This window comes from Zalophus californianus, chromosome 10 (assembly GCF_009762305.2).
Source record: "Zalophus californianus isolate mZalCal1 chromosome 10, mZalCal1.pri.v2, whole genome shotgun sequence".
In the NCBI taxonomy this organism is placed as follows: Eukaryota; Metazoa; Chordata; class Mammalia; order Carnivora; family Otariidae; genus Zalophus; species Zalophus californianus.
In genome coordinates, this window is record NC_045604.1 from 69,388,659 (window position 1) to 69,415,416 (window position 26,758).

The following is a 26,758-nucleotide window of genomic DNA, read 5'->3' on the forward strand; positions in this document are numbered from 1 at the left end:
TGATAAGTTAGTGGCAGCTAAAACGCTCCCGGTCCATTTATTGGCCACATGAGGTGGTCGTCCAGAAACTAGTTAGAAGGTAATCATGGAAACTAGTATAATAAATGCCCCGAAGTACGAGACGACGTTCACCAGCGGCGAACAAGGCACAAGAGGTGAGTGTTCAGGAAACGGGCCGGCCCGCACACAGGGCTCGCAGGCCGAGTCCTGTGGCCTGTGAGGCTCGGGGCGGACAGTGTGCCCGGCCCTGGCCCTGCTGGGGCCCACAGCCCCGGGGCCCCGGCCAGCTCAGTGGAGCTGGGCGTCCAGCTCGTACTTCTCACAGAACTTGTCAGTGAAGGGGATGCAGGTGAGGACCTCACACCACTCACAGCGGACGGGGTAGAAGTAGAAGAGGACCACCAGGCCAGCCAGGAGGCCCAGGAAGACCACCTGAAAGACGATGATCTGGCAGCGCTTGCGGTACAGGTCAAACTTGCCGAAGCTGATGTAGGGCAGGAAGGCAAAGGACAAGAAGAGGCCGCTAATGAAGCCCGAGATGTGAGCGAAGTTGTCGATCCAGGGCAGCAGGCCGAAGGTGAACAGGAAGAGGACCACAGCCGACAGCTTGAAGAAGGCACGCCACGGCCGGGCCAGGACCTGCCAGCTCTGGAAAAGCTCCACGAACAGGCAGGCCAGGATGCCAAACTGCGAGCCGGCTGGGCCCACCTGGCGACAGCGTGGGTGCCCATGAGCTGGCGAGGCTGAGCAGACCCACACCCACCCCCTGCCTGGACCCAGAGAGCCCCCTCTCCCCACCCTGCCTCCCACGGCCCAGAGCGCATCAAGATGGGAGGAGCCAAAAGGAGAGCCCCCCCCCCCCCCCGCCCAGGCTGGACTCTCTGGGGACCCAAACCCAGTGCCAGACATGGACCCAGTTGAGGATGGGCAGCAGGAGACTCAGGAGGGTGCCCGCCCTGGGGGATGGCCCTACCTCTGCTCGGTATGGCAGGAAGATGGCACTGGCCAGGTTACCGGTGACACCACTTAACAGGTAGATGATGGCGATGCGATGCCAGCCTGCCAGCTTCTCCAGGTCCCGCAGGACGGTCATCTGGAAGCAGACGGACACCAGGCAGTGCAGGATCCTACGGGGGGGGGCGGGCGGTACTCAGCAGGGAGGCCACCCTTCCCCATCTCTGGCCAGCCACGCCTAGGGTCCCCGGGGCCACTCACCCCACCTACCCCAGCTCAGCCCACAGGGTATCACTTGCCCAGCGTGCAAGAAGAGGGACAGCCACAGGCGGTAGAACTGGTCAGGCACCTCAGGGTTGAGGAAGGGCAGGAGCCCACACACGTCGTCCATGCAGTGCACCTGTGCAGAGCGGCCCATCAGCACCCATGTGGCTGGGGGAAGAGGGGAGGGACACTCGCCCCAGAGGCCTACCTGCGAGCACAGTGTGGCCTCCTCGTGGAAGTAGCCCCTCATGAAGTCACAGTACTCCCGGGAGGTGATCTCACACCTGGAAGGTCAGGCCAGGGTTGAGAGGGCTTGGAGAGGGGCCTGCTGGGGCCCAGGGGCAGAGGCACCCGACTGCCACATAGGCGCCTTGGTGTATCAGGTTATTTCCGAACGTGGTGAGGGAGAGGGACCCCAGGGCAATGTTCTGCACCCAGGACGGGCTGTGCACACGAGCGCACCTACCTGCCCTTTGTGCCAATGCAGCAGGGCCGGCCCGTGAGGACACAGTCCATGTGCGGGTGGTTTGTGTGGTTCCCAGCGCTGTTTTTGGTGCAGATCTGGGTCACAAATGGGGGTGAGTTGGGTTAGGGTCACCCCCAACCCAGGGCCCCACACCATGCTTGGGGACTGGGGCAAAGATGAACAGGTCCTAGGGTAGGAAACTGGCCTCCCTTGACTTCAGGCATGCTGCCACACCCTGGGACTCCGATGAGCCATCTGTCTAGTTGGAATAATGTCACTTGACCTCCCAAGCAAGCTTCCACCTACTTCTCCCGTTCTGGCTGCCTGCTCAGAGAAGCAGGTGTTGGGAGGTAGACAGGCTGGGCAAAGGCCTGGGGCACAGCATCTGAATATGCAGGGTGGTCCCATGATGGCGATCTCTCTGGCATCACTAATGGATGAAGTGTGGATTTCTCCCCAACATGACAAGGGTGACTCCAAACAACCTTTCACTCTGGCTCACCGGCCACTTGGTGATGTCATCTGGCCACTCGTGGGGGTCCTCTGAGGAGGGCTCATCACACACCCTGCGAACCCAGCATGTGGTCAGACCCCGCTTTATCTTGTTGGCATCCACACCTGTCCAACTCGACAACCCCCTGGGGGCTATACCCTCTCCCCCCACACCCCACAGAGCCATGGGTTAAGGTGGTGAAGGCGGGAGCGGGCAGCAAAACTGACCTGGGGTCCTGGTGGCAGACAGAGCCAAACTGCCTCTTGTGGCCGGCAAGGTCTGGGGCACTGGGGTGTAAGGGCCACTTCACCCACACTGCCAGTGTGGACTGTGGGAGACACAGGGTCAAACCCTGGTCAGAGCCCACCCCTTACCAGCGCCGTCAACAGGACGCAGGAATCAGAAGCAAAGCCACTGAGACTCTCACCCTTAACCACAACCCAATCTCAATGAAATTACACTCCAGAAACGTGTGGGCATGTTGGGAGACCTAACAGGATCTCAACGGCAGAATTCCTATTAGCTTCAGAATAGAAACCACCACAATCCGGGAACTGGTATAAACTACAGCACCTCCGCACAAGATGATGTGATAAAAACCTGGATTGGGGGCGCCTGGGTGGCTCCGCCGGTTAAGCATCCCACTCTTCGTGTCAGCCCCGGTCATGATCTCAGGGTCCTGAGACCGAGCCCTGCGGCCAGCTCTGCACTCAGCGGGGAGTCTGCTTCTCTCCTGCCCCCGCCCCCCGCTTGTGCTTTCTCTCTCTCTAAATAGATCTTTTTTTAAAAATTAAAAAAAAACAAAACTTGGATGAATCTTTTTTGCTTTTTGGGTCTCTTTTAATTGCTTAGGGGAAAGAATACAGCACTACCACTTGTGTCAGAAACAAGATGCACACATGCAGAAAGAGCACCCCCAAATCAACGCCTGGCTACAACTGTCTGTGATGTGAGAAGCAGGAGATGGGGGAGGCAGGGAATGAAGGTGAACGGAGGGCCCTTGCTTTGAACCACAAACATACAGCGGTGGGGGCACCCACCGAGCACTCCTCCTCCGAAGTCTGCACGCACCCTGACCGGTCATTGCGCACGCAGCAGGCCGAGTGCTTCTCACGCTCCCGCGCGGCGCGGATAAAACTGTGCACCTGCGGGTCCTGGCGCATGCAGGGCGAGAACTTGGCACCGAGGTGAATGAGAGCCTCCTGCGGAGGAGTGGGATGTGCAGCGGTGGCCCCGGTCCCCTGCCAGCCCGGGGTTCCCACCCTCCGGTGCCCACAAGGCCCTGCCCTCACCGAGCTGGGCCCGATCCAGAAGTTCTCCTGCTGCACATACTTGACGTTCTCATAGACCCCGCGGTTCCGCAGGACCTGGAAGGTTGAACAAAGAGATGAGACAGATCCCACTCCAGCCCTCTCCTCCCAGGGTGAAGCAGGAGGGAGTTCAGAGCCTAGACTCCAAGGGTCTCGGCTGGGGAGGGTGCCAGGGCTCACCGAGTCCACGGTCTCATGCTGCGAGAAGCCCACAGGCGCGATGCCATAGATGCACACGGCTAGAATGGTGACGAGCGAGTGCACGAAGGTGAGCCAGTAGGTGAAGAAGGGCCTGCAGGGTGGAGCGTCAGCAGAGGCGGCATCCCCAACCCAGAGAACCCGCCCCCAACCTGGAGCTTTGCCCGCTCGAAGCTGCAGCCCACCCCCACACCCCAACGCCGTGCCTACCTGTGGTCATCCATGTCCTCGATCTGACGTTTGACATAGCTGTCGATACGCTTGCGGTAAGTGCGGTTGGTGAGCCGGCCTACCATGCCCAGCCCGTACGGCCGCTTCTCCCTGGCAAAGAACTTGCGCACGGGCATCGCGATGCGCTGGCCCCGCCGCTGACCCGCTGTGCTCACTACCTCCTGCCGTAGCCGCACCTTAGGTTGCGGGGCCGCTGCTCCACCCTCCTTCTGCTTCCGCCAGCCTCGTTCTAGGGGCCTGGGGGGAAGGGGCACAGTCAGCGCCCCGCCCTAGATGCCCGACCTGCTGCAATCCCTCTTGCATGGGGCTGACCCTCCCGCTCTGTCTTGCTCCTGTCTAGCAGTGAAGGCACCGTCTGGTCATTCAGCCTCCTCCCAACCAGTAAAAGCAATCCTGAGCCCCTCTGGGGTGGAAGAGGTAGAACCTGACCTACGTTAGGTTCCCTGACAGTCTGCAAGTACTAATCCCAACCCTCTCCTGCTCCCTGCGGGGCTCTGCCCAGACTGTGGGTTCTGGGATCGTGTGCCCGTCCCGCAGGTGGGCAGCTGAGCCTTGGAGGGTGCCCGGCCCTGGGTACCACAGCCACGGTGCACAGGCTGGGCTCACACTCCACAATCCTTCCCTCGGCCCTCCCCTCCCCACGGGCCAGTGGTACTCACAGCATCAGATGGCTGCGCTCAAGTTCACTGCGGTCCAGGGCCCCACCCGTGAGGTCGGCCTGCTCTGTGGCTTTCTCCCAGTCCTTGAGCGCTGCCTCCGAAGGGGACTCGAACACCTCGTCTGGGTACGTGGACAGCTCCTCATGGAGGACTCCTTCCTGAGCAAACACAGGCGATCAGGGTGGGACACGCAGACAGAGGGGTGGCAGGTGATACCCCTGTGCTCTTACCCGGGCAAAGAAGGACGTGTCCAACTCGTCGGGGAAGTCAGCCGTGTCCTCCTCCAGGAAGCTGGCAGGAGTAAAGCTTCGGCGCTGCGCCCGGCGCAACGTGCCATCCCTGACAGAGCGGCCCTGCCAGCAAGGAGGTGAGCATGCGGCGTGCCGGCCGCCGCGTTCCCAGCCCACCCTGGTCCCCGCACCCACCTTCACCAGGGCCGCGGCCGCCCGGAAGCTCATCTTGGCCACCGATTCGCGCTTGCGTCGCCGCGGGAACCGGCTGCAGCCCGAGCGGGAGCTGGAGAAGGAGCAGAAGGAAGCGGCACCAGGCGTGACAGGCGTGTGCGGGGTACTCAGGCCGTCGGCCGTGTCATCCGCCACGCGGAAGGCCCGACCCCGGGCCAGGGGGTCTACGATCTGGCAGATGGAAGGAGACGTAAGAGTCCAGGCCTGGGCCGTGGCTGTGGGGGCCCCTTCCCCACCCTAGACCCCAATGTGGAGAACATAGCTGCCCCTCCTCCCACCCCCCAGCGGGTCCCTGAATGGCTGTGCAGGAGCCTAGGCGGGTCCCCATCCTCACCCACGGGGCCTTTACACTGCTGTGCATCCTGGGATGGTCTCCCATCCCGATCCCAGGACCCTGTCCCCTCCCCCAGGCCCCAGTTCCCAGAGAGTATCTTAGGTGCCTTTCTGGGACCACGTGACCGCCCCCCACGCCAGCAGCTCTGCGGAGTCTCCTGTCTTCAGGTCGGCCGTGTCCCCAGCCCCGGCCCAGGGAGTAGACAGAGAGGCTGGTGGGAGGCAGCAGGGCTGGGTGGGCATACCTTCTGCATGCCCAGCTGGCATGGCCCCACGTACAGTGGAGGGGGCGTCTCAGTGCTGGCCAGAGACACGTTGTCCTGGCTGGGTAGGTCCAGCTCCCGGATGACCTGGGGCTTCAGCTTTCCGTAGCGCTGGCTGCAGTGGCGGATGCTTTTCCGCTGCCACTTCTGGGTGCTGTCACTGTCCTTGCTCACTCCAAACCAGTCCGCGGTGCCCCTGCCACGGGAGGGTCTCAGCAAGGGGAAGCCAGGTCTTCCCCCGGCCCCGCCAGGGCGGACATCGTGCCCCAGCCCAAGTCTCCAATCACGCCTGGGTCCCGGGGCCAGGGGCCAGGTGCGCTGGGTCTAATTAAGAGGATGGGTGGGTTCCAGCCCTGGCCACCCCCTAAGCAATTAGCCAACTCCAAATTCCCACTAGAAGCGCAGATGGCAGGCCTTGCCCAAGTGAGTATTTTACACCGATCCTCAGCCCATCCCGGAGAGGGGGGTTCATGGGGAGACAGAGTCCACAGATGGCACGCAGAGCTCAGCCCTTCGCCAGAGAGCTTGGCCCCAGGCAGCAGCTTGACCTCAGACACCAAAGAACTCAGGCAGTGGGCACGGCAAGGCCAGGCAAGCTGTGCACACCTCTTGGACATGCAAAGAAAAACACCACCAGGACCTGCTGTTAGGAACCCCAGGGAACACCAAAGGCACTGGCAGCCCCCAAGAGATCGCAAGCCATGCACACGCCACCTGACGTCCACACACTCACGCCCTGCCCCAGGTACCTGAGCAGGGACCGAGAGAGAGAGCGGCGCTGTGGCAGAGCCCTGCGGGCAGCAGAGGGACCCAAGAGGGGCAGAGTGTGGACACGCCCAGAGCGCACCTGCCGGCTGTCCAGGGACCAGGGCGTTGGGATGGGAGAGACAGAGAAGGAGACGGGGTGGTGGTGGGGAGCAGGGAAGGTGGCAGGTGAGAGCAGTTGGTCCCCAGAACAGGAGGAGGACAGGGCGACATGGGGAACAAGATGGAGGAGACAGCCGAGACAGGAGGGACCCTGGCTCCAGTCCCAGCCCCGTACCCAGAGGGGACACTTCTGCCTACCTCTGCCCCCCGGCCCCCCAGCCCCCACGGGCAGAGCCGCCACGGCAGCCGAGTACCTGCGGATGGTCTGCGTGATGGACGTCTGGCGCTGCAGCACCGGCCGCCGGAGCTCATGGTGGGACACGGGGACATGGGCCGTCTCGGCAGGCATACTCACACTCCGCAGGAAAGCCTGGCGTCTCAGGGGCTGCGCCGTGGGGTCACAGTGAGGAGGCTGGACGGGGCACACGCCCAGCCTCTGCCCAGCAGCGCCTACCTGGAAGAAGCCGGGTTCCTCTGTTGCTGGGGGCACCACAGCCGGGATGTCCAGCCTCAGCCAGGGCGGCTTCTTGCGCTGCAGGCTGCTTGTGCTGTCCCTGCGGGCCTCGCTCATGGCGCCGGGTGGGGCACGGCCAGCCTGGTGGGGGGGGGGGGTGATTCAGTGCTGACGGACCTCTCAGGGGTCACTGGGCCCAGGGAGGGTCCTGGCCCTGATGCTGGAGTCCTCCTCTGTGCTCAGCACCGATCTGCTCCGTGCCTGCTTCACCCGTCCCTGGAGACACCGCCGGGGCACGAACTAGGCCCTCACAATACAAATCCATTCGTGTCGAAAGAGAAATTCAGGACAAGTATTTGAGCATCTACGATGAGCCACTCCTAGGTGCTCAGGGACACACTGGTGGAGAAACAAGGAGACAAAAATAGACAAAATCCCTGCCTCCCTGGAGCTTACAGTCCAGACAATAAACCTGTAAGTACAGGGCGCCTGGTGGCTCGGTGAGTTAAGCGTCCGACTCTGGCTTTCGGCCGGGGGTCATGATCTCAGGGTCATGGAACTGTGTCCTGCGTCGGGCTCTGCGCTCAGCGCGGAGTCAGCTTCTCCCTCTCCCTCTGCTCGCCCGCCCCCCCCCCCCCGCTTGCACTCTCTCTCTCAAATGAGTAAATAAAATCTTAAAAAACAAACAAACTATAGGGGCGCCTGGGTGGCTCAGTCGGTTAAGCATGTGACTTCAGCTCAGGTCGTGATCTTCGGGTCCTGGGATGGACACCACGTTGGGCTCCACACTCAACAGGGAGCCTGCTTCTTCTCCCTCTGCCTCTGCCCCTCCCCCTACTTCTGCTCTCTCATTCTCTCGAATAAATAAATAAAATCTTGGAAAAAAAAAACAAAAACCCGTAAGTAGAGACACCACGTTAAAATGTGACAAGTATGATAGGGAAAACATAGCACGCTACGGTTGCTGGGGCACGGATGTCTCCCTGGAAGGTGACATCTAGCAAAGACCTGAAGATGGTGATGGGGTGAACAAGGCCGCCGCAGAGTTGCTCCTCACACAGGGAACAGCCAGTGCGGAGATCTCAGCGAGTGTGAGCACACAGGCTGGCTGAGGGTCTCCCCCCAGTCTGTACATGGGGCAAAGCTCAAGCCTGTCTGACCCAGACCACACCCTCTTCCCCACCATGCTGGCTGCTCCGAAGACAGAAGGCCCCTGCACCCATGACAGGGGGTTGTGACCCCTGCATCTCACGGAGGAGTGGCCACGGGGCTTCCCTGCCCGGGAGCTCCCACCAGCAAGGGACCTTCTGAAAGCCGCCTGGGCGCGGATGCTGCCGGGACCACCAGGGGGCGTCGCGCACCCAGAAACAGTCACACGCCGCGCACCGCCCCCTCAGCATCTGGACCCAGAGCAGAAAGGCCAGGGCTTGATGTGGGCCTCCACTGCCTGGCCATGTGACGGTGAGGCAACGACTATGTGACCACGGCCTCTCTGGCACTCTACTCCCCCTTACAAAAGGTCACTTTCAGGGCAGCTCTGGTTGCCCCTCCCCAAAGAAGGACCACAGGGTGTCTGGAAACGGGAGATCCAAAGCACACTGTTGTGGGGCATGGAGAGCAGGGGCGTGGCCGAGCAAGACTCGGAGGGAAGAGACCCCGAAATTCTTCCACTGCATCCAAGAGCTAGGGAACCAGACAGACTCTGAAATTCGGGTTGGGGGTTGCACCTGGGGGGCCTCTGACTTGGGCTCAGGTCATCATCTCAGGGTGCTAGAGCCCCGTGATGGTGGGCTCCGCACTCAGCTTGTCCATCTGCCCCCCTCACCACCACCACCCCCGCCCCTGCTCATACTCTCTCTCTCTCAAATTAATAAAATCTTAATAAACAAAAACAATTCGGGTTTGGGAACCCACCCACGAACGCCTCCAGAAACAACCTCCCTTGCACTGCCTGAGGAGATGAAGAGAAAACCCCACCCCTGCCTTACAAATAGGCAAACTGAGTCCTAGAGAACAGGGGTTTGCCTTACCCGAGGTCACGTATTCGGGTGGTGGAACTAGACACAGGCCCAGGACGCTGCCCACAGCTCCTACTGGACTTACACAGAACAGGGAAGGCCGGAATTCTGTTCGGAGCAACTCCCAGCTCTTTACTGACCTGAGAAGGTCGACCTACACAGACCAGGAGGGCATGGAATGCTGAGAACAGCCCCTCCTGCCCCTCCACAAAACAGGGGCAGCCCCAGGTACTGAGCACAGCTCCTTCCGGCCCTGGACCCACCACTGGGCATCCACAGGTCGGGTGCCAGGGGGCTGGCGTCTCCAGGAGCACCCCCCCACACACACACCACCACCCACACCCATGCCCCTACCAGCTCCCCCTGCCCCCGTGGGCCCCTCCTCACAGCTCCCACCCACCTCAGGGCTCGAGTCTCGCCCCGCCCCTGCACACGCATTCTGCCCAAGGACCCACAGCCTTAGTCAGGCTGGCCCCACCCCGACAGATGCTCCCAGCCCTGGCTCCCCGGGCACAGCTCAGGGCATCAGCCACGTGTGGGCTGTCCTGTGACTGCCGGGCCCACAGTGCCCAGGACAGGCCTGGTCCAGAGCCACTGTTTGGTAGACATTGGTTGGAGTGATGTGGGGTTCCTGAAAAAGAACCTTCGGTGGGGTCTGGGAGGAGTAGCTGACCACAAGCCGAGGTTGCGGCAGGGGGAGCCCAAGCCAAGAAGTGGGAAAAAGGGTGGTGAGGTACCCAGGGACTCTTCCCCAGCCCCTGCTAGCCTGGGCCTACAGTTGGCCCCAGGAACACAAGAACCACTGAGCTCATGAGGGAGGCACCAGATCCCTGCACGTGTGCCCCAGATCTCCCGGAGTCCCTCACCTCCACCCAAGTCCCTCCTGTTTTGGGGGTGGAGGCAGGAGGGTGCTCTGTAACCCACAGCGCTCCAGGATCCCCACCCTGCCCCCAGTGCTGCGGGGTCCCGGTCTGCCCCAGCCCTCTGTGCATAGTTTCCCATCTGGGCCTCAAGTGGGTGGGATCCACAAGGGGAGGGGTGCTCCACAGTGGGCCCCAGGGGTGTGGGGGAGGGGCGGGCCCAGAGGACAAAGAGTCTGGGCTGGGGAGGGGCACCGCGCCCACCCAGAGGGGACAGTGGCTCAGTGTCCAGGCCTCCCCCAGGCGCACAGTGGGCTCTTGTTCCCAGACAGCTCCTCAGGGGGGAATCCCAACAGCATCTCTGCTCTGCTGACCCCCTCGGGGCAGGAAGAAACAGCAGCCCAGGGAGGGCCTGACTGCTCGGGGTCACGCATCATCTGAGTCACTCTGGTGACAGTCAAGGCTACCCACCCAGGGCCCAGCCCCATCAGGAGACCCCTAACTGGGCATCCGGAAGTGAGCTAGAAAGTGCTGACAACTGCTTAGCAAATGCTAAGGGTGGGGACCGGGCCCGGCAAGGGGGCACGAAGCAGGGGCAGACACGACACCCAGGCACTCCGGGCAGCACAGGACAAGCATGGGGCTCATGACGAGGGCCCCAGATGGGGCTGAGGGACGGAGGGCCCTGCAGGGTCACAGGACCACTAGGGCTGCTTTAAATGGATGGAGAGACCTAGGAGCAGCTACCTCCTCAGGGCAGTGGGCTGGGTGGGGAGCAGGGGCAGGTCCCACTGAAGCATGTTCCTGCCCTGGGGATGAGCGGGGGCCCTCGGGGCGGCCACACGCACCGACAGAAGACGGGCCGGGAAGCCACGGGAGAGCCTGGCCTGAGACACCGGGCAGACCCTGCTCACCTTCACCACCTGCAAGCCTCAATTTTTTCATCTGAAAATTAGGGGCCACAGCAGTGCCTGGCCCACAGAGGTGCTTGAGAAGCAGCGGCTGAACCAAACACCCGGGCTGGTCAATGCCTGCCGGCTCTGCAGGGCTCCCTGAGGGCAGCCCGCGGAGGAGAGGGGAGGGAAGCGCGGGGACCAGGCGCACGTACGACCAGAACATTAGCCACGGGAGGCACCTGGCCGTGGGAGCCTTCGGAGATGCCCAGTTTGGTAGGGTGTAACCAAGAGGCAGGAGGAGACTGGGGAGCAGGTGTGGCCTGCCCCAGCCTGGACAGTGGCCAGAGCCACCGTGAGACTGGATCCTCAGGTGCGAGCGGTGGCCACCAAGGCACTCAGGCCTGCTCAGCCAGCTGGCAGGACGATGCCAGCAGGGGCGGCTGGAGGCTGCCTGGAGAGCCGGGATGGCCCAGCCCCAGGACAAGACCCACCAAGCCCCGGCCCCGCCCTGCCCAGGGGACCGCCCACCGCCAAGGTCAGCTGGAGCAATGGCCCCGCCCCAGGACACCTGCCCAGGCGTGTCCCCAGCTCACCGCAGCACGATCCCAATGCTCCAGCCTCCACACTAGAGCCCTGACCTCTGACCCCCCCACTCTTCTGTTTGACCCCTAATCTGATGCCCAACCCCCCGAAACGCCCTACGAGCGGGGATCACTAGCCGTGTGGCCTCCCAGAATCCAGGCTTTCACCACCCACATGCTACCGTGTAGCAAAGCAAGTCACCTGGCCTCGCTGTGCCTCTCTGTGCCTCTCTGTCTCATGTATAAATGGCATCATGCTACAAACGGTACCGATCGAGTCCTCAGCCCTCCTCAAACCCTCCCAGACCTCGCCACTTCTCTGTGAAGGAAAAGAGGTCAGAGAGCATCAGGGCAGGCCCAAGACCTAGCTGATGGCCTGCACAGTGCCCTCTGCCCGTCCCCAAGCGGACACGTCCATCCCTACCTCCCCGTGTCACCCGTCACAGGACAGACATCACCCCAGACAGGTATGCAGAAGGCCAATAACAAAACAGGAGGCTCCCTGCTACAGGAGGCCCCGAAGGCACAGGAATCCCTAGTGATAATTACACTCCGGGACCTAACCAGGGAGGGTGCTGCAGAGGAGGCACTAACCCTGGGGAGGGCTACTGCCCAAAGGCTCAATAGGCATGTACGGACCTGGGGGTCCCCAACAACCAGAATCAAAGCCCTGGACCCCACTGGCTCTGGCAGGGGCTGAGAGAGTGAATACACCCCAGGTTGGGGAGCCCCAAAGCTCAGAGAGGTTGCAGGTCCGTGCCCCGCAGTCAGCCAGTCAGCAAGGCACAAGGGAAGAGACTTAGCTATAGCAGATTCTGGCTTTGACAACCTGAAGTCTAGCTGGGTCTCGGGACTTAGGTGAAAGCCTCCCCCAAGCTGCAGAGGGGAAAGGCCCACATTCTACCAACATGCCTGGCTCAAGGGCAGATGAGCAGCCAGGCCACCGCTCAGCGCCCCCAGAAGTTCCCCCGCTGACTTGACACACGTGTGCTCCCGGTGCCCTGACACCCTCAGGCTTAGTGAGCTCCTCCCCGGTCGGGCCAGCTCCTGGATAGTACTAGAGAGGTCCCAGGAGGGGACGCCAAGTCCTGAAGTCTGTTGTAAGAGCAGAAATGGCTTGTCGTCAGAAACCTGGCACACCTGCCGGAAACCTGGGTCTAACCAACCCTGCTGACCTATCACAAGCCCTGGGGAGGGTCCTCTGTACCATCTTCCAGATAAGAAAACTGAGCCTCAGAGAAGCCAGTCACCACCTGAGTTCACTGAGCCTCCAAGGGGGGGTTCGAAGCCTTGGACAATGTCTGCCCAGGAGATGGGGTCCAAGGGACCCATGTGCCTGCCTAGCTGGCCCTGGCCACAGCCCCCCAGGGCCCCCAACTCCACCCTGTCCTGACCCAGAGCCTCTCTCTCAGCTCAGGGAGGAGGGGTCGCCCTCAAACACACCCAACCCAGAGAACAGGCAGAAGCCAGGGAATATGATCCTTGGGTAGAAAGTGGATCTGGTCACGGACACCGAAGCTGGAAGGGGAGCACCTCACATCCAGGGAGAGGAGCAACGGGGTGTGCCCTGAGCAGTCGTTGGGAGCTGAAAAGACCCTGACGGGGGGCCCTAAAAGGCAGGGAAGACCTGGGTGATCCCCTCTGAGCCAAGGGCCCCCCGAGAATATGAGTTCCCAAGGACAACAACTTGGCAGGACACTTAATGCTGCATGAGGGATTCTGGTCATGACAATTCTCCAGCTCGGCTGCCCTCAGTCGGCCTGTCTGCACAATGGGAGGCTGGCTGGCTGCTTGGAAGGGTTGGGATGGGCCTGGGGCCCCGCATCTTGAATTTGGGGCCCCTTGACTCCTGTGCCCACCTACTAGCCCTGCGCTGTTCTCAGGGAAAAGGACCCAGCTTGCCCAGAATGGTCCCTGGTGGCAGGGGGCTCAGCTGAGGGACCTCTTGGACCCCAGCCAGCTGTTGGGTTCCCCACCTTCCTCCTAATTTCTGGGGGCTCTCTAGGGGGCTGAGGCTGGCTTCAGGGGGGTGGGGAGAACCCAGCATCTAGTTGGGCCAAACCTGAAAAGCCAGTTTCATCCTTGAATCTTCTCAGTCAGGAAGTCCCAAGGTGGGGGGGGGGGGGTTCCCAGCACAAGGCTAGGGCCTCGGGATCCAGGCCCCGCCCACCCAGACAGACACAGAGACACACAACCCAAGCTGCACGGAACGAACTCGGGTCAGGAACCAGCTGGGCCTTGGGCAGGCATGGCTGCGAGATCCCCTGCCCATTCCCCATTCAGCCACAGACAAGCCCCCAGCAGGACAGACAGCTAGGCCCTCCCCCGTACCCCGAGCACCTGGGGTCCTGCCATCTTCCCTGCCAATAGAAGGCCTGCCTCTAGGCACGCCCCCACGCCCCCCACCTCCGCTCCTCTAGGCCACTGAACACAACGCGGGGGGGCGGTCTTAGGGAGTAGCTCCCCGGTCCCCGCAGTTCCAGGACTTACAGAGTGGGGAGACAGGGGTTGTGAAGTACCCCGCCCCTAGCCCCCCCAACTACTGCTATTACTGGTGATCGTATTCCCATCCCCTGTGAGGACGGCTGGGACAGGGACGGTCCCGAGGAGTCCCACCCTCGGAGCTGGAGTTTCGACTTGGAGCACCACCCACCGGCGGCGGCCGGGACGGAAAACGTCAAGGGGGGGAGGGCACAGCTCGGAGGAGCCTGGGGACACCCCCAGACTCCGAGCCCGCCCGCTCCCAAGACCCTCAGCTGTTGGGCGGGGGCTGGAGCCGAGCTGTCCGGCCCGGTCAGGCCGCCGGGACGTGCTAATCCGGCCCTGGGCTATTTTTGCGGCGCGCCGGGTTAGGAATCCCGGGCTGGGCCGCCTCCGCGGGTGGCTCGGGAAACTCCGGGAAGGAAAGTCCGGACGCCCCGGGCGGGGACTCGCCCGGCCCCGGCCCCAGGCCTGGACCCCGCGCCCGGCCCGACCCCAGCCGCTGCCAACGCCTCTGGCCGTGGCGGGCTGAGCACGGGCCCCGCGCGCAGCGGACGCAGCCCCAGAACCCGCCCGGCCCGCGGAGCCCTGCGCCCCGGTCCCGGCGCGCTCACTCACCGCCGCCGCCGCCGGCACCGGGGGGGTCCTCGGGGGTCCTGAGGGCTCCGGGGAGGGGCTGCCGCCGCCGGCCGGGAGGGCGCCCGCGCCGAGTCCCCGCCCGCGCGCCCGTCCGGCCCGCCCGCCCGGGAATGCCATGGAGCGAGGGGCGTGCGCGCCGGGGGCGGGCCCGGCCGGAGGGGGCGGCCGCGCTGACTCAGGGCTCAGGAATGCGCGCGGCCCGCCCGGCCCCAGTCACCTCCTCCGGGAAGGCCGCTGGGCTCCGCTCTCCCGTGTGTCCGACCGCGCGGATAGCTGCGGCTGGGGGTCTTGGGCGCCTTGGCCGGGGAGGGAGGACCTAGTGGCCCAACGGGACAGAGCCTCCGCGTCAACGGATGTCCTGAGCTCCTCAGCCTCTCCCGGCCTCTAGGGTGAGGCCTAAACTTATGCTGCCTTGACTTGTGCTTGAGAAAGAGGGGAAGGGGCAGGCGTGGGACAGTGTCCCTGGATCTCCTGTAAACCGAACCACCGACCTCCTCCGAAGGCCCACACTAAATCACTCACCCTACACGCACCCGGTCCCATGGGGCACTCACACTCACACTCATACAACACGTGCTCATGCATTCGTGCAGGCACACACCCACGTGCTCTAACCACGTATCCACACACACCTGTTTACAGAGTCAAACGCACACCTTCACACCCCCTTCCATCCAGTTATACACATGCACACAACCGCAACTATACACTCCCACTCATGTGTTTACCCAGGGCTGCACACACGCACTCACAGCAAAGGCAGGTTCAGAGCCCTGAGCCCCTCCCCAGACCCCTGTGCTCCCGGCAGTCACTCCCAGGCCAGGCTGGGCCTGCAGCCCCCCAACCCCAACCCCAACCCCAACCCATCAGGGCAGAGACGGCACTGCTGGTTTCCACTCCGCACGCTTCGCTCTTCCAGAGCTTGCCCACTGCTCCCGGGGCGCTCATCCCTGCACCCTCTGAGTCGGACATGGAACGACCCATCTGCTTGAGGCTGAGGTGCGGGTGGGAATTTCCCAGCAACCCTCTCTCTTGACTTTGTAGGACTAGGTGGGGCTGAACCACCCAGAGGACGACCAGGGAAGGGGGGAGGGGGAGTGCCAACAGCAGGGTACAGGCAGGGTACCCAGGCTGCCTCATGATGGTCTCCCGTACGGCCCCGGAGAAAACAGAACTGGGACCACAGGTCTCCTGAGGACCTTTTCACTAGTTGCCAGAACACCTTGGGGCACCTGTGGCCCTGCACCTCCAGCCTTGCAGTGCCTACGAAGACGCCCTTTGCTGTTCTGGGACCAGGTGGCACTGGCCCTCTCTGAACAGAGTCGCTGCACCGTCAGCAAGTCATGGCGGGCCTGACTGCAGACAAGACCCCGTTCTTGACTACACAGAAAATAACGTTGATGGCGTAAGGTGGCAGCCAGCTTACGGGCTGGCCCTGGAACCTGGGCAAGGGACAGAATCCTTGATCATATCCTCACCCATACCAGGGGACAAAGCGGTGCCTCCTCTATGAACACAGGCATATCAACACAATTCTCTGGTAGCTTTGGAGGAGTTATAGGAGGACTCCTTCACTGGAGGGTGGGGAGGGTGACTACAGGAGGACTGGGGACACAAGGCGAGAGGGCGGCTGCCCAGTGCTGATGCTCATGGCCCCTGCAGCCTACATGTGCCACTCCTCCCATGCCAGGCTCTCGGCCAGACAGGACAGTCTCTCCATGCCAGGCATTCTCGGGCATGCTCACCCCCTACGAGGGATCAGCAGGCCCCGCCCACCTGGATGCCCAGGCGAGCCTGGCAGGGCCAACGGTGGGGTCATCTCTGGAGTCCGGGGCCTGGGCTCGCCTCCAAAGCATGCCATGGCTGGGCATCCAGGGTTGGCAGGTCCCCTCTTGCAGCAGTCTATGCGTTCAGTGACAGGTAAATGGCCTCCCCCTGTGTTCATTCAAGTCACCTCCTCCGAAGGGTCCTCTCGGTTCCTGAGCTTAAGTGGGATTCCCAGCAGCCTCTGTTACAAACCCTTGCCCCTCACAGGTGCTGCTCCCGAGGCATACCCCAGTATACCCTGGCAGGCAAATCCAGGAATTCCCCAGGTTCTCAACCCACCCCGGCATCCTGAACAAGGACCTTGGAATCAAAGGATGGTGCAAGCAGAGGCCTGGACCTAGTCCACACGGACACATGTATCCATGTATGTATGCTCTGCCTCATGTCGGCCCCACTGTCCTCTATGCTCTGGTGCAGCCCCTACATGGAAAGCCAGCTCCCAGTCCCTCTCCTCCCTCTTCCTCCCCCCAGCCCTAGAGAAATGGAAATCAGCTGCAACTGCCTACCATGCGGACAGGTGACTGGGGGTGGGTGGATATCTGGACCACCCCCGTGGCTGTGGACTTCACCCTAGGACCTGAGAGGGTAAGAGCCCAACCAATAGGAGGGGTTGCCATCAGCTACCCTGGAGTCCTCAGCTCAGCAGGCCAGTTCCTGGGCTTTGGGGAGCCTGGGTGGGCTCAGCTCCAGCCCCTGGCTCTTTGGGGAAGAGATGAAAGTGGGCCAGGCCAGCCAGGGGCCTGGAGTCACTGACTATTCCCGAGGCAGCGGCCCCTCCCCGTGTCTCAGTGCGTGGCGAGGGGGTCCCATAAGCACCTGGGCCCAAGGCTCAGCAGCACGACAGCACAGCCCCAGAAAGGGAGGAGGCAGCCCCCACACACCTCCTTCGGCCACCCTCTCTGCCCAAGGAGGCTCTGACCCCCACAGAGCCCATCAGATGCAGAGAGCCTTGGAGGCCAGGTGGGATACGAGAACCCCTGAGAAGCTGCCGGAGGGCCCTCCGCCGTCTGACATGGAGCCCACTAGGCTCTGACCCGACTCTCTCCCTTCCACGGTATCAGCATCCCTACATTAAAGGACGCCGAGCCAGTGCGCTGGGTGCCCTGGGTCAGTGCTGGTGCTGGAACTGGGGACTCTGTGCTATGCTTTCTCTCAAGGCTTCAGTGACTGGCAGCCCACCCCGGCACAGATCCCTTTCAAAGCATGAAGGGTGTCCTCACCTCCATCTGGCACGGACATCCTCCAACACACCTCTCTCGGCCCAGCAGCAGGGCACACTGGGGACAGAGAAGGCCCTAGGCCCCTCCTCCTGCCAGGACCACCTCCTCTCACCCCCAGCCGGCCTGCCCAGCAGGCCACAGTGGGAACGCTCAGCCCACCACTTCCAGCCTGCAGTGCAGCCTCAGACCGCGAACCAGGAAGTGGGGGCGGGGCAGATGAGGGCCCACCCTGGAGAGGTTTCGCAAGCCCCTGCACTCAGGCGGGAACATCTGGAGAAAGGACGTTGCTGGCGCCAGCTCTGCCTCCTCCTGGGGGCCAGGGCTGTGCTCTGAGCCTCTCTTTCCTCATTCTCAAGGTGGGGGTAAAACACCCCTTCGGGAACGAGTAGTGGCCCCATGATTTCTACAAGGACCACGCACCATTTGTGAAATCAGAATAAAAATTAATACAAACGGTGCCCACCCTGCCCGAGCCCTCACCAGGAGGACAGGGCCCAGTGGGGGCCTCAGTTTCCCTCCCAGAGAGAGGAAGAGGGGAAAGGGAGGAGAGAAGGGGGACTGGGCACAAAGGAAGGCAGGAAGCAGGCATCATTGTTTGGGCCGAACGGCTGCAGGGGGTAAGAAGGAAAGATGGGTGGGAGTCACAGCTAGGCCTGCCTTCCGAGCACGGATTTATGACACATTGCCCACCTCCGGAAGCGACACAGAGTACCACAAACAGCTGGGTGGCTTCCAGCAGGGGCCCTTCCTCCCCAGGAAGTCCTGGTGGGAGCCCTGAGGGGAGGGGGCCAGCAGCGCTGCTGGGCCTGGGCCCAGCCTGGAGTTCAGCCCCGGAGCTGGTCAGAGGAGGAACACAGTGGGAGCCCAGAATGCTCCCAGCCAGACCTGCTCTGCTCATCCGCCGCCCCATCCACATGGCCCATCCGGCACTTCCTACCTGACATCATCCTATGCCCAGTTGCTCTCCGAGGCCCCACAGGTACCCCCTCCCAAGGCCAGGGTCACAGAAATCAAAGTGCAGGCCCTGCTCTTCAAGGGTTTTCCCAGGGTAGGGGTGGGTGATACAAGAGGGTGGGACTGTGCCCGCCACAGCAGAAGGGCCCTGCAGGGGACCCTAGAGCTACAGAGTGTATGTCGGGGAGAGGGGGGTGACTCTGCTGGGTGTTAGGTCCCCCATTCACCCTCCTGGTCCACAGGGGCCAGCGGTGCGCCCCTCCCACCCCCCATCCCAGCCCCACAATTGTCCCCAGACAACAGCCCTGTGCTTGAACACCTCCCCCCCCACCCATGGCCCTTCCTTCCTCTGGACCAGGCACTGCCCTCCCCAAACTCTCTTCCCCCCCCCGCCCCGGCCCTTGGGGACTCCAATCCGATTTAAGAGATTACAGGCAGGGTGGGCAGCATCAGAGGTGGGAGGGCGGGACGGTCCCCATACCGCCCCCAGCCGCTCCCCTACGAACTGCAAGCCGGGCGTTCATGGGTCCCCACAGCCCTAGCCCCGGCCTCAAGCCTCTTTTGAGGAGGCTGGCCACGGTCCAGCAAGCCCGCCGAGGACGTGGGCGGGCTCCTCTGGGCATCTCTGGGTGGCAGAAGGGGTGGGGGCTCCACGGCGGACAGAATCCCCGGACCCGCCCGTGATGATGACCCGGGCAGAGGGCAGGGGCTTCCGGATAGGCCTGGCATCCGCTTCCTGGACAGTCTTCCTGGCCCACTCCCCATGTCCTCTCCCCCCAAGTGCCTCCCGGAGGTCGGGAGCAAGTAAAACCCCTCCGCAGTCCAGGAAGGCGTGTCCCGAGGACCGGGGCTCCGCCGCCACCTCCCCCACGCTCACTCCATTGTCATCCCACCGAACCGTCTGCGGGCCACCCCCCCAACCCCCAACCGGGGCCCCTCGAGGACCTAAGCAAGACTCGTGACGGACCAGTCCTCTTGGGGGTCCGACCACTGGCTGGCGGCCGTGCAGGGACCACCGTGCACGTGGGGGCGGGACGCAGGTCACTGGGGGGAGCACCAGCTGCGGGGGTTCTCGCCCCCACCCCAGCCGCCTCCCGCCCTCCCCCCCCGCCTCACGCCACAAGTGTCCCGGCAGCCCCCGGGCCTTTGTCCAGGATGGGAGGAGCCCCCCACCCCACCGTCCGGCCCCTCCTCCGGGGGCGGATCGGTGCCGCGCGGTCGCCGCCGCTCCCCGAGCTTCCGTCCTCCTCCGCGCAGGCGCCGGCGGCACTTCCGGGGTCGCTTCTGGGCGGGCGGGGGGCTCCCGGCACTGCGGGTCCCCGCGCCCCGAGCCCGGCCCGAGCCGCGGGATGCCCGCGCGCGGCGCGGCCCAGGTGAGTGCGCGCCCGGGTGCGCGTGCTTGTGGCTGCGCGCACGGCTGCCCCGCGCTGCGGCCGAGGAACGAACGGGCTCCGGGGCGGCAACCTCCCCCGCAGTGGCACCAGCGCTGAGCGAGCACCCGGGGAAAACCAGTAACGTGCGCGCCGGCCCCTGACGGGGGCTGCAGTCCGCAGACGGGCGCCCACCGGCGTGGCGGCCCCGGCTCGGCTGCTCCCTTTGCTATTAGAAAAGTCGAGGCCCAACCCGAGGTTGCCGGCGACGTCTGGGAGAAGCCCCAGACCCCGGTTTCCTGGTTGAATGCGCTGCACTGAGGCCCAGCTCGGACATGTCCTCCCCGGGGGCCAGGCTGCGACAGAAGTGACCTGGGTTGGCCCAAGGGGCCACTTTCTCACGCTCCTCACTTCAGCGCCAGTCACAGCCGGATCAGTGTTCTCTCTGTAGTTACTAACCCTTGTTTTCCCGGGTTTTGATGGAGGGCTGATGGGTCCACTGGACACCCACATGTAGGCCAGGCTCTTTCCTGCCCTCCACCGGCTGGAGAGCCTGGCCTCTCTGCCAGAGAGCCTAGTCCCCAGGTTTTGCCTGGACACATCCTGGGAGGAGGGTGTTTCTTGCTAACGTTCATGGAGTGCTTGCTGTATGCCAGCCACGTGCCGGCGGGACTTCTCTCATTTTATCCTCCTAACCACCTTGTGCCACAGATACTCGCCCCCTTTCTACAGATGAGGGAACAGAGAGGCACAGACACTTGAGGTCATTTTCTGGGGCCCTTTCTTTAGGGAACCCTCATTTCTAACCAGGGCCAGGGATGCATGTGAGGTGCCCAGGTACACAGTCTGACGCAGTGCTCACTCTTGAGTGTGATAGCAGGGTCACCCTGCTACTTAGTCGTGCGGCCAGACCACCACGAAGGCCTGTGAGGTTCAGATTCTAGGTCTGTAATAGGGAAACTGAGGCCTCTCTGAGCCTCAGTGCCTGCGCAGTTTTGTGAGTCCCTCACCACCCAGGGTGGGCCAGGGCTGACCCAGCATGACCCGAGTGCCATGAGGCAGGCAGGGGGCCAAACTCCAGGTGGCAGCGTCCCAGCGTCTGAGCCCATGGCGGGTACTGGCAGATGGGCTGGGCTGCAGAGACGGTCACGTCAGCGTCCACTCTCAGTAGACTGGCAGTCTCCTTTCGATCTGGAACGTCAGCACTTATGTTAAAAATAATGGGTCTGTCACATGCCAAGGAGATGTGGGTACTACTGAAAACCAGCCCTTGCAGAGGGTGTTTCCAGGCCCCAGTGCTCACCTGCTCTTCATCTTCTCCCACTTCTTGTAGCAGTTGGTCCCAGAACAGCTGAGTGTGTGTGGTCAGGTTTCTCGGGCTGCGTGGCAGCAGGTGGGAGGTTAGGTCTTGTCCCTTGGGAGAACTCACCTTTGCCCCACTTGCTCCTTATCATTATGACATCCTGGGTCATGAGAGGACAGTTGGGGACTCACCAGGGGTCATGCCCTGAGTACTTGGGTTGGAGCAAAGAAGACAGCCTGGTGCTCCCCGACCTGTGTGTGTCAGGCCTTCCTGGCCATTCTGAGGAGGGGAGCCCTACCAACACATCAGCCGGGTGGGAGGGAGTGTGGAGGACGCAATGACCCACAAACCACAAATGTTCCTTGGCCAAACCCCATCAGGGTCATGGCTGTGCTTTTATTTTTTTTTAATTATTTTTTGTAAAGATTTTTATTTATTTATTGAGAGAGAGAGAGAATGGTAGAGAGCATGAGAGGGAAGAAGGTCAGAGGGAGAAGCAGACCCCCTGCTGGGCAGGGAGCCCGATGCGGGACTCGATCCCGGGACTCCAGGATCATGACCTGAGCGGAAGGCAGTCGCTTTAACCAACTGAGCCACCCAGGCGCCCATGGCTGTGCTTTTAAATTCCTGGTTAGGGGGGGCACCTGGCCGGCTCGGTCGGAAGAGCATGCAACTCGATCTTGGGGTCATGAGTTTGAGCCCCATGTCCGAGTGTAGAGATTACTTAAATATAAAAAATCAACTCCCGGTTAGGGTCAGTGCAAAGGGCTGGGCTCCAGAAACAAGATGAGAAGTTTGTTTGGGGTCCACGTCATGAGTGGGAATCAGGATACCAGCCCTCCTGCCCTAGGCTGGGGGCCCCCACTGTCCCCTCAGCCCTTTACCATCATCAGCCTGTGCATCTTCTGCATGTGGACAGTGTGTGGATCAGAGTGGCTACTCTCTTGCTGCTACCAACAGCCTGTCCCCCCGCACAGGCCCTCCCCGAGCCTCCGGGGGCCCAGCACGGGGCCGAGTACATCAGGTATCGCATTTCCGTTGGCACCCTTGTTACAACCCCCCAAGGGGATGCCTCCGTTTGACAGGTGAGGCCGGCAGTCGAATACGGTCCCTCAGCTCTGACTTCACCACAAAACCTATTCAGATTTATTTTGTCTGTTTGCATTACAGCTTTCCCGCAGAATGGGGCAAAAGAAGCAGCGGCTGTTGGAGGCAGAACAGCATCTGAGTCCACCAGACAGAGCCCAGACGCTTTCCCCTCTGGAGCCCTGCTTGCGGCCACCTGCAACCCTGAGCCCCCAGCGCAGCATCTACTTCTCAAGCCCAAAAAGCCACTCTGCACAGCTGGGATCTGAGTTTTTCGACCAGCCCGCTGTCCCCCTGGCGCGGGCATTTCTGGGACAGGTACTGTCACGTGGCCAAGGAGTAGGCAGAAAGGCTTCGGGCTGAGGAAGACGCAGTTCCCTGGCACAATCAGCACTCCGCAGGCCTGCCCTGGTCCCCTGTGGCCTGGACTGCTCTCCCAGGTGCCTTGCTGACCTGAGAGCCCCTGCCCTGTCCTCAGCTGGCGGGGTGCTGTCTGGGCCACCTGCAGCCGGCTCCTCTCCCTGGCGGACTGCTCCTGGTGGCACTGGCTCATACCCGGGGCCATGGTCCAGGCCAGGGGCACTGCAGGGCAGCTGGTCCTGCTGCTCGGGCCTTTCAGAGCCAGGTGCGTGGGAGCCGAGGACGGTCCTTTGTGGTCAGTCCAGGTGGAAGGCGTCACGGGCAGCTGTGTGGGGACAGCACCGGCGCCCTGTGCCCTCCATGCTGCCCTGCCCCAGGCTCAGCATTTAAGTCCAAGGGGACTTGGGGAGGAAGAGGCAGGGAGATGGGGGGCCCCTCCAAGAAGACTTGAAGTGTGTGACTTGACGAGTGCTGGCTTTCCAGCCTGGCCCTGGCCGGAGCTTGAGACAGCTACCATCCGTGGACAGAATACTTAGCAGGGCCTGTGTTCCCGGCGTGGGTGAGCAGCACAGAGGGGACAGTGGGAGGCCTGGCTGGGCCTGGGCGCCCTGGTGCTCCCTGAACTGGGGAGATGACGCCCAGGCTGTGGGCTGTCACAGTTGAGTGTACCCCGGCCCCTCCCTGCTGAGCGGACGGACTGCCCACAGGTCCTGGTTCGACGACTTGAGGACGGCACAGAGCTCCGCGGCCGCATTGTGGAGACGGAGGCATACGTGGGGCCAGAGGATGAAGCTGCCCACTCTAGGGGTGGCCGGCTGACCCCCCGCAACCGTGGCATGTTCATGAAGCCAGGGACGCTGTACGTGTACATCATCTATGGCATGTACTTCTGCATGAACGTCTCCAGCCGAGGTGAGCAGTGCTGGGGTGCTGGGGCAACAGGAGGCCTTGGGCACAGTCCCCTCATTTGGCGGCTGGGAGATCCCTGGGAGGACCAGGCCGGGGAGGTGTCACTGCTGAGCTAGGTTAGGTTCTCAGGAACGCTGGCTACACTGCCAGGGTGGTTGTAGGTGCCGGGGCCCCCCCTGGATAGAGGTCATGGGTTGACCTGAACACAGGGCTGACAGGTTCCGCAAGGACACCAATGGTCACAGGGATCAAAGGTGGTGTCTCCTATGACCCCAGGGTGGACCTGGGAGGGGCTGGTTGTGGGGAAACGAGGGTAGGATCAGTTTGGGTTGAGTTGGGCTCAAGCCCGAGCCTCGCCAGGGGGTCAGTTATGGGGTCTGAATTAGTCATTCTCAACTGGGGATGATTTTGCCACCTGGGTGGGGTGCCATTAGGCAACGTCCAGAGATGTGTGGTCATCCCAGCTGGGGACGTGCTACTGGTGTCTAGCGGGGGGAGGCCAGGCATGCTGCTGAATGGCCCCCACCTCACAGAATCATCTGGCCCCAAATGTCAGCAGTGCCGAGTGGAGAGATGTTGGTTTAGAGCTCCCAGGAGAATCTGCTCACCCCGTGAGACCTGCTCTGGGGCACTGTGAGCGGGTGGCTGTTTTCCGGAAGGTCTGGGCTCAGAAGGAAGAGCCCACAGCACTGTCCTGCCTGAGGCACTGCTGACCAGTAGGTCTGCCTGGCCCATTCTGGCCAGCCAGTTCCAGCCCGTGTTGTGTCTGTTCAGTCTCCCCACTGCCCATCCCAAGAAGAGCAGATGCTCAAGGAGACCAGTAAGAAGCTTGGGGTCTGGTATGTTGTGTGTCACACACATTTGTTGAATGATTCCAATGACCTGGGAGTTGTGCTTGCACCAAGGAGACAGCTGGACATGTCCATTGACAGAGCCGCAGGGGTTAAAGGGCCTGCAGGGGACCCACGATTGGTCCTGTGCCCAGCACAAAGGAGGTGTTGAGTGAAGCTGAGCGACTGGACATCAGAGGATGGTAGGGTCCTCTTGTCATTCTGGGGAGCTTACTTTGGTTGTCCGGCTTTACTTTGGCAAGAGAACCAACCCCCTCTTGTGAAGTGGGACTGAACTCAAGAGTCTAGCGATGCCCAGGGCTGTGGTCAACGAGGAAGGGGGAGAAGCCCAGGATTTTGGGGTTGTGGGGGGAGGTACAGTGGACGGAGCAGACACTGGGGGTGGTGCACTACTTTATCGCCACGTGACCATCCAGGTCAGTGCGGGAACAGGAAACCACACAGGTACAGTCAAGGCCAAGGGTCATCCGGGCAGAGTGAAGGGGAGGGGAGGCCAAGGACATGGTCGTCGTCTGCCTGCCCTCAGGGTGGGGGAGGCACAGAACCAACCAGGAGGGCAGGTGGTGTAGACGGAGGACTGGTGGGTGAGGACGGGGAGACCTGGCAGGAAGAGGTTAGGGTGTCGTGTTTTTGTCAGGATGAGGGACTCAGATGCATTCCAGGGTAGGGGTGTGGGGATGGAGGAGGAGGCCGCTCCTTCATCCCAGGTGCAGGGGCTCCGCAGGACAGTGAGGGACATGTGCGGCACCCCCGGGGAGCCCGGGAATCACAGAGGCACAGGGACTTCCAAGGCTTTGTGTACCCCGAGTGTATCTTGAGGTCCTTGGAGAACGGGCTGGTTAAGGGGCATCTGGTCAGCTGCTGGCTACTTGAGAGGGCCTGGCTGCTGCATCCCCTCGGGGCTCCCAGATGCCAGTGGGGAGACCCTTGTGGCCAGGGCCCAAGGGTGGAAACTGGCCTGGCCACCCGAGCCTCTCAGACCCCCTGGAGGCAGGGGGTGGCCTGGTCAGGAGAGCAGCCTTGCTGGAGGGTCCGAGTTCTTGTGGCCAGGGTCCTCACTGTCTCCAGCCATGCAGGACTGAGGAAATTGGGGCAGATGCATCTTCTTGCGTGAGCCCCGGGGCCCAGGGTGTCCATCTGCAGTCTCTGGTCTCTCAAAGTAGCTGGGACCGCGGCGCCCGGCTGGCTCAGGTGGTGCAGTGTGTGACTCTCGATCTCCAGGGCTGTGAGTCTGAGCCCCGTGTTGGGTGCAGACATGACTGAAAACAAACGTGATACGCAAAGGACCAGAGCTAGAAGGGATCCCAGGGGAGTGAGGGGCTGTGTGCCGGCATTTCCCCCCCCACCCCCCACAGTCTCCCCCTGCGTCACTGGGCAGGGCTCCCCCAGCAGCGTGAGCACACCGGTAGCTGTTCCGAGCTGACCTTCCAGCTTAGAAGGTTCCAGCTTACCCGAGCAGGTAAGGCAGATGGGGTACCCTGCGGCCGGCTCGGAATCTGGCCCAGGCCTGAGGCTTCCTGCTTCCTGGTGGGGGGACCGTGCTCACAGATGACTGGCTCTCGGGGATTTCCTTTGCCAGCGTCACAGCTACTGCCAGCCACCAAACCAGATGAAGCCAGGGAGGAGGCCAGCTACCAACACCCACCATGCTTCTTAAAAAATAGGTTCTCCCTAGCTAGTGGTCAGGCATTCAGGCCTCGTGGACACAGCCCACCTGGTGGCACAAGCGCCTTGCAGGTACGAGTTTGCAGAAGGTGGAAACAGCAGACGTTTGGACACTGAGTGCAGGGGTGCTCAGCACCTCCGCAGCACTGGATGTGCCCCGGGTAGGGAGGGCAACAGCCTGCGGAGGCTTGGCTTTCTAGGCTGTCTGTGTCCCACAGGGGATGGGGCGTGTGTCCTACTGCGAGCGCTGGAGCCCCTGGAGGGCCTGGAAACCATGCGGCAGCTTCGTAGCACCCTCCGCAGGGGCGCCGCGGGCCGAGCCCTCAAAGACCGCGAGCTATGCAGCGGCCCCTCCAAGCTGTGCCAGGCCCTGGCCATCGACAAGAGCTTCGACCAGCGGGACCTGGCCACGGACAAAGCTGTGTGGTTGGAGCGCAGCCCCCCGGGGTCCGGTGAGCCAGCTGTGGTGGCGGCAGCCCGAGTGGGCATTGGCCATGCGGGAGAGTGGGCCCAGAAGCCCCTGCGCTTTTATGTCCGGGGCAGCCCCTGGGTCAGTGTGGTAGACAGAGCAGCTGAGCAGAATGCACGGACCTGAGCAAGGGTCTGCTCCGACAAGGCTTTTTAATTAAGAACCAAATAAACGTTCTATGTCCAGAAAACAGTATTGCTTGTATCTCCGCCAGAGCCGCCCTCGTGGCCAACGTGCTTGTCATCCGTCCTCCCTCCAGGACAGGACTCGGAGGCCCTGGGTGTTCAGGAGGCTGGACGCACTGTTCCTCAGG

The 26,758-nt window shown here is 62.4% G+C and overlaps 2 protein-coding genes across 16 annotated transcripts; one reads left to right on the top strand and one right to left on the bottom strand.

Annotated features, from left to right (window-relative positions):
- RHBDF1 (rhomboid 5 homolog 1) lies at positions 1-19,397 on the bottom strand. 10 transcript variants are annotated; one of them, XM_027613567.1, is made up of 19 exons: positions 17,479-17,628; positions 6,957-7,097; positions 6,757-6,887; positions 6,385-6,489; positions 5,618-5,831; positions 5,001-5,210; positions 4,806-4,928; positions 4,576-4,733; positions 3,896-4,153; positions 3,668-3,779; positions 3,470-3,544; positions 3,218-3,379; positions 2,405-2,505; positions 2,187-2,250; positions 1,685-1,779; positions 1,427-1,502; positions 1,254-1,354; positions 974-1,127; positions 1-708 (listed from the first exon to the last, which is right to left on the bottom strand). In XM_027613567.1, exons 1-19 carry the CDS (start codon positions 17,482-17,484, stop codon positions 289-291), a joined length of 2,706 nt encoding a protein of 901 aa, XP_027469368.1. In that variant the 5' UTR covers positions 17,485-17,628; the 3' UTR covers positions 1-288. The 10 variants fall into 10 exon arrangements, with proteins under 10 accessions (XP_027469368.1, XP_027469364.1, XP_027469367.1 ...); XM_027613563.1 differs by lacking the exon at positions 17,479-17,628 and adding an exon at positions 19,378-19,397 and having other exon boundaries at positions 6,757-7,097; XM_027613566.1 differs by having other exon boundaries at positions 6,385-6,426; positions 6,757-7,097.
- On the top strand, positions 18,264-26,635 carry MPG (N-methylpurine DNA glycosylase). 6 transcript variants are annotated; one of them, XM_027613580.2, is made up of 5 exons: positions 20,036-20,249; positions 22,083-22,190; positions 22,276-22,509; positions 23,259-23,463; positions 26,195-26,635. In XM_027613580.2, exons 3-5 carry the CDS (start codon positions 22,288-22,290, stop codon positions 26,569-26,571), a joined length of 804 nt encoding a protein of 267 aa, XP_027469381.1. In that variant the 5' UTR covers positions 20,036-20,249; positions 22,083-22,190; positions 22,276-22,287; the 3' UTR covers positions 26,572-26,635. The 6 variants fall into 6 exon arrangements, with proteins under 6 accessions (XP_027469379.1, XP_027469378.1, XP_027469384.1 ...); XM_027613578.1 differs by lacking the exons at positions 20,036-20,249; positions 22,083-22,190 and adding an exon at positions 18,264-18,457; XM_027613577.1 differs by lacking the exons at positions 20,036-20,249; positions 22,083-22,190 and adding an exon at positions 19,680-19,805.
- The last annotated feature ends 123 nt before the right edge of the window (positions 26,636-26,758 follow it).

Excerpts from the sequence above, each read along its gene's own strand:
- RHBDF1 (XM_027613561.1), bottom strand. Across the intron at positions 4,929-5,000 it reads CGGCCGCGGCCCTGGTGAAG|GGCCGCTCTGTCAGGGATGG; the intron begins GTGGGTGCGGGG and ends CCTTGCTGGCAG. Across the intron at positions 1,503-1,684 it reads TGCATTGGCACAAAGGGCAG|GTGTGAGATCACCTCCCGGG; the intron begins GTAGGTGCGCTC and ends CTGACCTTCCAG.
- MPG (XM_027613577.1), top strand. The coding sequence starts at position 19,782 with ATGCCCGCGCGCGGCGCGGCCCAG. Across the intron at positions 19,806-22,275 it reads CCGCGCGCGGCGCGGCCCAG|CTTTCCCGCAGAATGGGGCA; the intron begins GTGAGTGCGCGC and ends TTTGCATTACAG. Across the intron at positions 23,464-26,194 it reads CATGAACGTCTCCAGCCGAG|GGGATGGGGCGTGTGTCCTA; the intron begins GTGAGCAGTGCT and ends TGTGTCCCACAG.